The sequence below is a fragment of the Octodon degus genome, unplaced genomic scaffold (assembly GCF_000260255.1).
Source record: "Octodon degus isolate 3935 unplaced genomic scaffold, OctDeg1.0 scaffold00086, whole genome shotgun sequence".
Classification (NCBI taxonomy): Eukaryota; Metazoa; Chordata; class Mammalia; order Rodentia; family Octodontidae; genus Octodon; species Octodon degus.
In genome coordinates this window covers 1,486,873-1,499,237 of record NW_004524662.1, presented here as the reverse complement: position 1 = coordinate 1,499,237, position 12,365 = coordinate 1,486,873, and the positions used below count along the sequence as shown (strand labels likewise).

The following is a 12,365-nucleotide window of genomic DNA, read 5'->3' as shown; positions in this document are numbered from 1 at the left end:
CTGCTTCATGCGATCTATTTCTTTCCTGCATTGCTCTTTCAAGGAAACCGTCATTTTTGTAATCTCCTCTATTTTATTATCAATGTGTTCTTTTGAAGCAGTTATAAATTCTTTTACTGCAGTGTTTTTTTCAGATTGGGTTTCCTCCCTGTGTTTCTGTAGTTACTTCTTTACTTCAGATGCTATGAGTTCTGACAATTCTTGTTTTATTTCAGAAAAGAATTGTGCTCTCAGTTCCTCTATAACTTTCTGCTGTTGCTTATTTACTATCAATACTATTAATTCATGCATTTGAGCCGGACTAGTGTCCTCTGTATTTGTTCTGGGTGGGCCCTGGGTTTCCTTCATATGTTTCTACCTTTGATTCTTTAATGCAGATGTTATTAATTCAGGGATTTCTTTTTTTATTTTCAATCTGAGTTCCTCTATACCTTTCTGCAGCTGTTTCTTTATTTCAGAAGCCGATGATTCATTGCTTTCAGCTGTGTGATTCCCAATTTGTTCTGTGTTAATGTCCTCTGCACTTGTTACGGGTGGGCTTGGGTTCTGAGGTTGCATTTTGTTTCTTCTCATCATTTTGTGTAGCACTGTCTTCTGACCTTTGTTGTAGATCTTTGTTGCAGTTATAACCTTAGCACATACTGAAGTTCAGGTGCAGATCTACAAAGTTTGGTTTTATCCAGTTGTGCCTGGCTTGGGTGTGGCTGCTGTTCTCAGCTCCTTCCTGCTGCTGCCCTTGGGGTGAACCTGTTGTGTTCCTCTGGCAAGATTTTCTGCTCCTGGACTAGCTGGGTGGTTCTGTCCTCTATATTCTCTGCAGGGATTGTAGCTGAGGGTTTCACCCCAGGCCTGTATGCCAGGCCTGAGCTGAGCCTGAAGGGAACAAGGTGGAGTAGGGGGGAGAGGTGGCACTTCCACACACTCACTGTGCCTGGACTAGTACTGGATCTGGGTGTTCACGGAATGTGGCAGTAATTCCTACCCTGTGTCTGGGGGGTATGTGGGTACTATGGGTTGATGGGGGGGTGTCCCAAGCGTGTGGAAGAGGGTTTCACTCTCCCTGCACCTGGGCTGGAACCAGTAGTATGTCCCGCTGGCACAGGGTAGCCAGAAGCTCTCCCACACACTTACCGGGCCTGGGCTAGAACTGGGTCTGGGGGTTCCTGGCACGTTGTGGAAATTCCTACTTGGTGGGTAGGTGGGTGAGGTGCTGTGGAGTGGTGGTGGGGTGTCCCAAGGGGGTGGAAGAGGGTTTCACCCACTCTGTGCCTGGACTGGGACCAGTAGTAGGTCCTGCTGGAGCTGGGTAGCCGGAAGCTCTCCCACACACTCACTGGGCCTGGGCTAGGACTTGGTCTGGTCTCTGACCTATTAAAATTGTATGTTTGGTGATCACTCCTAAGACTAAAGATTCCCAGAATAGAGAATTACTCATTTGGTCAAAGACAGGGACTGAAGACAAATTGTGGGTTTTTGTGAAGTACTGGTCAAGTACTAAGGTTGTAACTGGATTTTAATCCTTTTTTGCAGAGCGTTTTCTAGATTTCTGTCCCTTATTTAGTTTTTTTTTTTTTGTAAAATTATAATGCTATGAAGTAACAGTGATCATAGGTATTTAAAAAGTATTCTACAATGTAATTTAAATTGCTATGTCTTTTAATCACAGTGTGTTCAACGAAGCAGAATTTTGACTAAGAAATTTTTATCTGATGGCAAGGAAAGTGTCGCTTTGTATGATTATAGCACTTTTCAGGTATGTATGATTTTTGTTTTGAATGGTAGTTTGGTTTCTCCATTTCAGAAATTTTTTCTAGAAATTCCAAAAATTACTACGTGATACTTACTTAATTGGGGAAATGGCTTAGATCAGCTAATATATTTTTATAAAGCACATTTTTTTTCCTCTAAATGCTCTCTTTATGACACTCAGAAAACATTATTCATTAATCAACAGGAAAATATCCTCTGCTTTTCTAAAAATTTTCCAACTTTTTTGCTCATTCTTGCCTAGGAATGATTAAATGGTTAATGAAACATTTTTATAAGCCTTTTGAAGAACATGGGAGTGCTGATTGTGGCCATACCGTGGAATAAAACTGATTTCCCTGAGTTGGGTGACTGGTTGCGCACTGACTTATGATCTCAGTGTCCCAAAAGCGGATCAAAGCTCATCAAGTCATAGGCATTGCTAAGAGAAAGGAAGTTGTGATTGAAGGAAGAGTCATGACACTTGTGTAACTGTGGTACTAAGGTCCCAGGCGTTATAGGTGACAGGAAATCATTTTGATCTTCTTGCATTAGTGCTTGATGATAGCTTGAGGTGAACAATGTTAGTGGGGAGAGTTAGGGCCCTTTTTCATTTAGCTAGTTAAGTTATGTATGTTTCTGTATGTTCTCCCACATTTGCCCATGCAGAGGGGGATCTGTACAATTTTTTTTTTTTTTTTGGATACAGCTGGTAGTATTTTCTTGTGATTGCTTTCTGCCTTCTCTGTAGCACTTATCAAATACTTGCCCTTATGTGTATTTGATCGTTTTCTTCGTCACTCACCTGATGACATATATTCATTCATATTTACTGTTTTACCTACAGAACTTAGCGCAGTGACTGTCACAATAATTTTAACTAAGAAGTGACATTTTTAGATTGGAAATCCATTTGCACTTAGATTGTAGTAGAACAGCTTGCACTTATCACATATTCTTAGTTTTAGTAGCTGCTGTTTCCACTCTTTTGCTGTAGTGTTACAACACAGGCATGGTTATGTCAGTTGTGTCTCAGCAAACTTAATCATCCCTCCTTCAAACAAAATGAAAACAGAGTGCCTAATGCAAACTCATTCTCTGACCTCAATTGTATTTTGTTTTCTTCCACTTCTGTATAAGCTCCATGTACCCTATAGTTTATACCTTGCCTATATCAGAGTCTTTGTGGACTAAGATTGCTGTCACTACGGCATTTCTCAGTGCTTGTTGAGACTGTCCCCTGGCTTGGTTTGTTCTCAACACCTCAGTCTGTGGAAAGGCTGCTGCCATTTTTGCAGTCATTCCATAGTTGTTTTGGCTTTAAGATACATATTTATTGTGGTTTGTACTACTACAGTGTGTGAGGCCATGGAACCTAGCCCTTTGTACTTTCATACAAAGCCTCTTCATAAACACCTGTGCCACTTCTGTTAACAGGGAAGCTTTGCTTTATAGCACTGTGCATATTGCAGGTGCTTTATGTTTGTTCTCTGAACTTTAAGAATAGGAATATTTTCATTATTATACACTTTGCAAAATTAATTGGTAGATTTCAGGTTCTGCTTTTCTCTATGAAAGCTAGTGATTTCAAAATCACTAAGAAACTATATTTTAATTATTCCTTCTCTATTACACTAATTTACCTAAGCTGTTATTGTTAATAAATTGTCACGTATATTTTAGTTTGCCGAGTAGTGCTCTGCTTAATGTATATTTCTCATTATTTTGTAGTCTTTGTTGCCAAGAAGATGTGTATCATTTGAAAATATACAACATTTCAGTTATCAACATTCCAGACAACTGAAGGTATTAGAACGTTTCCGTTTTTACTGTCCAAAAAAGTTATATTTCTAACAATAATAATCACTTTATGCTTTATTTCTTAAACAAAAAAATCATTTATTTATTTATTTGGTACAGGGTTTCCCTATGTATTTCAGACTCATAGTAATCCTCCTGTTTCAGTTTCCCCAGCACTGGGATTACAGGTTTGCGCCGCCACACCCGGTTTTGTTGGTTGGCACAGCATGTGGTACCAGGGATTGAACCTGGGTCCTTGTACTTTCCAGACAGGCACTTATACCACTGAGATATCTTCCCAGGCTTATTTATTTATTTTTAAGACAAAGTCTTGATGTGTAGCTCAGGCTGGTCATAAACTCATGGCAATTCTCTTGCCTCAGCCTCCTAAGTGCTGAATTACAGGCATGTGCTACTGAACCCAGTAATTTATGCTTTTTTTTAAAAAAAAAAAAAACACATACAAATATATCCTATACTTTATTCCTAATTATAATTACCTTTTCAGGTAAACATAGTTTCAAGAGTGGAGGTGTATAGTAAGTCAAGGACAGTCAATATCTCTATTGTACTTTAGAACATCTTAAGTACGCAACTAACTTACATGAAATCACTGTTTGGAATTTGAGTCAGGCAGGGAATAATAAAAGCAATAGAAAGCATTTATCATTTGTTATTAATATGAAAGTTTTTAAAATTATGTATACTTGTTACCACTTATTTGTAATTATGAATACTATAATATTAAGTAATATGATTAAATATTAGGCTAATTCTATAATTATTAGATGAAATGAATAGAAATATGTTACTATTGCTTTTTTTTTTTTTGGCGGAACTGGGGATTGAACTTAGGTCTTGTGCTTGCCAGGCAAGCACTTATTCTACTGAGCCATCTCCTGGGCCCCATATTTAATCTTATAATATTGTATTTAAAGTGATGTAGAGCATATGTGAATAATTTTATATAGTAATTTAATGCTAAATGCTTTGCAAAATATATTCAAACTAATTTGATTTTTTAAGCAGTTGGATGTTTGTTTTTATTAAGTTTATTGATACAATTTAAATATAAATGGTGATCATAGGGAATTTGTATTGGTGCATTATACATCTTGATTCCTCTTCTTTTCCCAATCCCCTCCCCCTCTTCAGTTCCTCTTCCCCTTATTTACAAAGCTTTGTTTCCATTTTATCCTTCTTATATCATTTTCTTTTTTCCCTTCATTCCTCCTCCCGACCTTGGTTCCTTTTTCCTTTGCAACAGTGTCTTCCTATTTTACTGAAGACATTGCTCATTTTGGTCCTTATTTACTCTTTAAGATTCTCATATGAGGGAGAAAATGTGATATTTACACATGCATCCTATTTATTTCATTTCAGAGTATGGCTTCAAGGTATCTTCATTTACTTAGAAGTGTCTCATTTATCCTATTTTTTGGCTGAGCATACAGTACAAAGTTGTTCCATTATATTAAAAATACTTTTTTAATCCATTCTTCAGCTGAAGGACATTTGGGTTGTTTCCCAGAGTTAACTATTACAAACTGTGTAGCTATAAACATGGGTGCACATATATCACTGTGGTGTGATATTTTTAATTATTCTAGAATGATACCCAGAAGGTGAATAGCTGGATGAAATGGGATGTTCACTCCTAATTTTTTGAGGAATCACCGCACTGATTTCCATAGTGGTTGTACCAGTCTTCCACAACACATCCAACATTGTTATTGCTTTTTTTTTCCCGCAGAACCAGGGATTGAACTCAGGCCCTTGCACTTGCCAGGGAAGTGCTTATTCTACTGAGCCATCTCCCTGGCCCCTTTATTTTTGATGGTAGCCATTCTTTGTGGACTGAGAATGGAATCTCAGTATTGTTCTAATTTTCATCTCTTGAATAACCAGTGATATTGAACATATTTTCATGTATTTATTTGCTGTTTACTTTTTGATAGTTGAGAAGTGTATATTCATCTCAGATGCACACTTTTGGATCTTTGAAAATGGGAGGTCTAATATTTTTGAATTCTTGATATGTTCTAGATTTTAGTATTTTATTTAAGGGAAAACTGGCTAAATGTTTTCCACTCAGTGGTTTGTTTTACTTTCTTTAGATTTCTTTTGCTGTGCAGATGTTTTTCTTTTAATAGATTGAGATTCCAGTTTTTGATTCTTCATAGTATTTTCTGTGTGATCAGTGTTTGGTTCATGAAATCTTTCCTTATACCTATGTTTTCAAGAGTTCTACCTATTCTCTCTTTCAGCAGGTTTAGTGTTTCTATTTTAATATTTATGTCTTTGATCTATTGTCATTTTAATTTAGTGCATGGTTATAGACATGGGTCTAGTTTTAATAGTTAGCATGAGGAGAGCCAATTGGAGACTCTCTTCTGGTGAACATGTTTGGCCTCTTTGTCAAAGATCAGGTGATTGAGTATATTTGGAATTGTTTTTGTATTTTGTAATCTGTTCCACTGAGCCTCAAAGTTGTTCTTCTGTTTTTGTTTTCTTGCCAGTACTGTTCTGTTTTTATCATAATAGCTTTGTAGTATAATTTTAGGCCAGTTATTGTGATGCCCCCTTTCTTGCACTTGTTGCCAGAATTGCTTTTGCTATTCTAAGTCTCTTCTGGTACTAAATGAATTTTAGGAATGCTTTCTCTATTTCTGTGAGGTATGTTGATGGTATTTTTGATTGGGATTACATTAAATCTGTAAAAAATTTTAGAGATTATAGGCATTTTCACAGTGCTGGTTACTCCTACCCATGAACAAAAAATGCTTTTTATGCATCTATTGAGATGATCATGTGGTTTTTGTCTGGTTCTGTTGTTATTATATATTACCTTCATTGATTTGTATATGTTGAACCATCCCTGCATCTCTGGGATGAATTTTCCTTGGCCATGGTATATAATCTTGATGATTTACTGTATTCTCTTTGCCCGTATCTTACTGAGGATTTTTGCATCTGTGTTCATTAAGGAGATTATCCTGTAGTTGTCTTTCCTGATTTGGTTCTTCTTTGGTTTTGGCATCAGGCTAATACTTGCTTTTTAGAATGACTTCAGGAGTATTGCTTCCTTTCCAATTTCACTAAAGAATTTCAGCAGTAGTGGCTTTGGATGGTCTCTAAATTTCTTGTGGATTTCAACAGTGAGTGCATCAGGACCTAGGGTTTTCTTTGTTGGGAAGCTTTAAGTTATATTTTCAATTTCAATGACTGATACAGTGTTATTTAGAATTTTTATATCTTCTTAAATAAATTTGACAATACACATGTATCTTGGAATTTGTCCATGTTTTCTATATTTTCCATGCTCTGAGAATACAGGTTCTTGAAATAGATATTAATGATTTTCTGGAAGTCTATAGGGTCTAATTTGATTTTACTCTTTTCATTCCTAATTGCATGAATTTGAGTCTCCTTTTTTTTTTTCTTTTGGATTAGGTTGCCTAAGATTTTTCAATTGTATTTAGTCTTTCAAAGAACCAATTTGTCAATTCACTAATTCTTGGTATTGTTTTCTTAGTCTCAGTTATGTTAATTGTTGCTTTTATCTTTTTAATTTCTTCCCTAGTGCAGGCCTTGGGTTTGATTTGTTCTTCTTTTTCTAAAAGTTTGACATTCAACATTCAGTTGTTCCATACACTTGATCTGAGAATCCAGTACTATAAGTTTCCTCTTAGGATTATTTTCATTGGGTTCCATAAGTTCCATTAAGTTGAATTGGCATTATCATACAATTGTAGTTACTGTTTAACTTCTTTGATTTTCTCTGTGACTCATTTGTCATTCAATAGTGTTATGAAATTCTCATGGGTTTATGTGGTTTGTTTTTCCATTAATATCCATTTTCACTTTATTATGATTAGATCATATGCCTTGGATAATTTCAATTTCTCTGCATTTACTTAAGAACATTCTATGCGCTAGAATGGTTCTGTTTTGGAGAACATCCCATGCATAGCTGAGAAGAATGTATATTTTGATGTTGTATGGTGGAACAATCTGTAGACATCTGCTAAGCTCATTTGTTTACAGGTTTGATTTAGTTCTAATATTTCCTTATTGTTTTTTATGTGATAGATCCCTCTGTTTATGAACTGGGGTGTTAAGATCCCCCACTACAGTTGTTTCAGTGCTTATTTGATTTTTCATGTCCATTAACATTTGTTTTATGTAGTTGAGTCTACCAGTATTCAGTGCCTATATGTTTAAGATTTTTATCTCTTTGGAGTTTTACCCTAACAAGTATTTAGTAACCGTCTTGATCTTTTTTTTTTTTTTATCAGTCTTGAAGTTCACATTGTTTGCAAATAGAATAGCCACTCATGCTTTTTTCTGGGTTCCTATCACACGCAGTATTGTTTTCAATTGTTTAACTTTTCAGTTTATGAATTTCTGTTTGAGTTAAAATGTTGTATACAGCATACTGTTGGATCTTGTTTCTTAATCCATTCTGCTGGTCTGTTTCTTTTGATTGGTAAAATGACACTATTTTTATGACTATAACATAAATTTTGGCTTATCTCTCATTATTTTCCTGTTCTTGGTTTCTCATCTGTTTAATTTCTCTACCTGATTTGTCTTTTTTTTTTTTTAAATTTTAGTCTTATTTCTTTTAAAATATCCCAAGGTACATTTTAGAGAGCTGGTTTGGTGGTCATGAATTTCTTCAGTTCTTTCTTCTCATGGAAGTTTCTCATTTCTCTGTTGAATTTTAAAGATTGTTTTTCAGGAAATATTAGTCTGGGATGGAGGCTGTTTCTTTTAGGACTTGGAATACTGCACTCCAAATTCACTTTGATTTAGAAAGTTTATGTTGAGAAGTTTGTTGTGATTCTGATGGGCATTTTCAAAAATAGATGATTTGTTTCTTTTCTCGAACAGATTTTATTATTCTGTTGTCATGTTTAACTCCTGGAATCTTGATTATTATATGCCTTTGTATATATTTATTGTGGTCATAGCTAGAGTTCTGTATACATTTATTTGTATGTCTAATTTTTTTATCTATGTTTGGTAAGTTTTCTCTATTAGATCTATGAAGAAGTTTTTTTATGTCATTTGCATCCAATCATTTGGTACTAGACTATGATGATGTTTATGACCCATTACAATAACAGTGTTGTCATACAAGGTAGAAAAGCTGATTATAATGGGTATGACATCCTGGTTAAAGTTGTACAGGTAGCAATAATGATAGCATCAAGCACAGCCTAGCTACTGTCAAATTGTAACTATTAGCTTGATACCTTTAATCATAGGAACAAGTTGTACAGTTATATAGCAAAATCCCACATACACCAGGAAGTTATATGTATTGAGTTTCTGTGTAGTAGATTGCAAGGGAGATTTAAGAGGTAGAGGGAAAAAAAGAGGTAAATGTAAAAAAAATATATTAGAAGGAAGATTGGCAGGCAAAGTATGATTACTCAAGTTTGGGAAAACTGGAGAGGAACACAGGAGAGAAAGAATGAAAGAGAAAACAAAAAAATGAAGTAAACCAAAGAAAGAAGAGACAATGTTAATTTCCATGAAAATCTCAGAAAATCAAGACATAGTTGAGGTAAGTTATAGGGGAGATGAATAGAAGAAAACAAAAAGAACAGTAAAAACCCCAAAATGATAAAAAGACAAAAGAAAAAAAAACAAACTGAAGAAAACCCCAACCAGATATAAAAAAGAAAAGCAGTCAAACAAATAGTGAAAAAGAAAAATAGTAGAATTCCTTTGTTGTCCACCATTCTGTGGTAGTTTGCCACATTTGCACGGGGATTTGCGCTGGGTATGGGAGTACTGGTGGCCTCTGGATGTGTGGAGTGGGATTAGTCTGAGGCTGACAGTATTCTGGTTCTGCACTTTTTACCATGATTGTCCATACAGTTCTGTCCCAGTTGCTGTAGAACCTTTGGTTCTGGAAAGCCCAGGGTTGCTCCTAGACTTATGTACAGTTGGCTCCTTCCTGATCTTGCACAGATGCCTCTGTTCCACTTAACTCACTCCTCCTATACACTGGTCATTGGTCAGGAGAAGTGCGTTTGCCTGCTGCAGGCCAATGCTGCTCTTGCTTGCCTATGCCACTGGCAAAGCTGCTCTGCTAGTTTGCAGACTAGGGACACATTTCCTGTCCTTAGTATTTCGGACTAAGACTGGATTTTGGTGGCCCACAGAGCAGAATATAGGTGGTCCCAGCTCTTACTTCTCAGCAGAATTCCCCTTATTCTGCTTCCCACTTGCTGACTGTCTACTATGACTAGATGGCATAGAATTCCCCCATTACATTGCTGGACTCTGGCAGTTAAGTAACTACCAGAGACTGTTTTGCTGCTGGAGTTCACAGTGAGCCATTTGAAGTAAAGCAGTGGCCCTGGCCTCCTGCTTCTGTTCTGCCTGTCTGCGTGCTGGAGCACAGCAGCAGTTCTCCTCACTCACCAACCACTGTCTCTGCGTGGGCCCCTGGGAAATAGTGTCTTGTAATCTCACTCTTGTCTCAGACTTTCCCACATGGCTAGACTACTGGTCCCACCTACAAACTGATTTTAATTGCATAAGGTATTATAATTTTATCCATTTTACTAAGTTTTTGCATTAAAAGTAGAAAATCGATGTTATTTGGACATGTAAAGGTCATTTTCTCGAGTAAAATATGTAAAATAATAATTAATATGTTTCTGTCTTATAGTGTGTATATGTAGCTGATGAATATGGCCATATTTCTGTGCATGCCTTAACTAAGGCTACTTTTAACTTTGTAATATGACTTCAGTAATCTTAAGCATATATGCCTTAAGTAAATTTCAATAAAATGTCTAAAATATGTTAATAGTAACTATAACTCATTGAATTTCAAAAGTAGAACTACTAAATATATATTTCTGTTTTTCCTTATTAAGAGAGCAAAATCTTCAGTTGAACTGAGGAGGCAGGAGGCCATTGCACCAATGGAAATCAAGGATGATATACAAAGCAACATAAAAGTGGTGATGTTCCAGAAAGCAAAGGAGTTGGAGCACCGGCTAGCTAAGGAAAATAAAACCATGGAGGCTTCTGTCTCTGTCTCTGTGAAAGAAAGTATAGATGTCATCTTAGACACCATTCAGGAAGAATACAATTCAGTAGATCTGTCTCGCTTCCTCACTGAAGCATCAAGACAAGCAGGCATTACTTACATTGTTTATCCCAAGAAAAAGAAGACGAAATGGAAGAAAAGCCTGAAATCTGAAAAACTTACAATTGTGTGTGAAGAGTTATCTAAACCTCCAAACATGATTAAAAGGTCTGTCCAAACAGTGGTTTTTTTTAAATAGTTTAAGAAATGCATTGTGCTTTGGGCCTTAATTTTTAATTTTACCCAATGAACTTTGTCTTTTTTTTAGTGAGGAACATCTGTAGAACTAATGAATAAGTCCTTTATTTAGTTTTGGATGTTTCATAGTGTAAATATGTGACTGGCTCAAAATATAAAGTGAGGTGTCATTTAAAGATGCAAAATAAGATTCAGCAATTGGACGGATGAATGAAGTCTTTCAATGCAAAGAAAAAAATTAACTTGTGAAAGTATATTGGTACAAAAACAAACCCTTTTTGCAAATACATGCCACTTGTTCAAAAATCAAATTGCCTAAATTTACCCACTTTCAAATTAAAAATTTTTATTGAATTGCATAAAGAGTATAGGCAATCTTTTTTCCCCTTTGGGGATAAGGCCCCAACATAATTTTCTCTTTACCTAGAGATAATAGTAGTTTACATGTTTAAAAATATGGAGGTACCTAAAAATGAATAACAAGTGAAATTACATGCATGTTCATGTTTCAGTATTTAGTACATCATTTTCTCATAACAAGAATATCTATATGTTACAAATAATTTCCCAAAATGGGATTTATTTCTATTTATATATCTCTAGATGGATGGAATTTATTAAACTTAATGCTTTTTGAAAAGTAGTCACTTTCCTAATTATAAGAAACTTACATCTTTTTGAAAAGTAATCACTTTCTAGGTGATAGGAGAAAAAAATGCTTTGTTCACTTTGTTATAAAGAATTACCTGGCTGTACAGAAACGTCCGTTATATTCTGTTGTGGTTGATGACTTACGCTGTCAGAAAGACTGGAATAGCACTTCATAATTGTGAAGGATAGATTCAGACACAAGCCAAGACGAGTAGGAAACATCTCCCAGATTCCAAGCTCTTCATATATTATGGGTTTAAGATTCTCCTGCATCAAAAGTAGTATGTGGAAGCATTTTTGTTGTTGGCACATTCTTAGCAGATTTTGGGCAGATTATTCTAAATTAACAAATATTTTAGACAAGAAATATGTTTGGTTTATTAATTGATTTCAAAGTATTATGAACTTTCCCCATCTTAGTAAATGATACAGTGCCACTTAGTCTATGACCTGTGTGGCGTCTCTCTAAATACAGTGGCACTTTGGAATGATGCTTCTGAAGAGTGTTGTACTGCCTCTAGTACAATAGGCTTCACAGGAACCACAGGGTAAATCTTTGGGTGAAAGCAGTAAAACAATTGTGGTAGTATTTATTCAAGACAATACGTTAGGGCTGGGGAGTTAACTTGGAAGTCTAAGCACCTGCCTGGCAAGCACGAGGACCTGGGTTCAGTCCTTGGTACTGCATGCCATGCTGGCTCTGGAACATCAAGCACACCTGGCCAGCCACTGAAAGTGGTTGTGGTAGCATACACCTGTAATCCCAGTGCTGGGGAGATTGAGATTGGAGGATTACCATGAGTCTGAGCTGCATGGCAAGACCCTGTACCAAATAAATAAATAAATAAATAAA

At 35.9% G+C, this 12,365-nt stretch overlaps 1 protein-coding gene across 1 annotated transcript in view; it reads left to right on the top strand.

Annotated features, from left to right (window-relative positions):
* The window catches only part of LOC111818290, a 142,417-nt gene that overhangs the window by 74,139 nt on the left and 55,913 nt on the right, over nt 1-12,365 (top strand). The window contains exons 6-8 of the mRNA XM_023721832.1: nt 1,667-1,753; nt 3,478-3,552; nt 10,449-10,831. Of these exons, the coding sequence (XP_023577600.1) occupies nt 1,667-1,753; nt 3,478-3,552; nt 10,449-10,831 (545 nt within the window). The remainder of the gene's footprint in view (nt 1-1,666; nt 1,754-3,477; nt 3,553-10,448; nt 10,832-12,365) is intronic.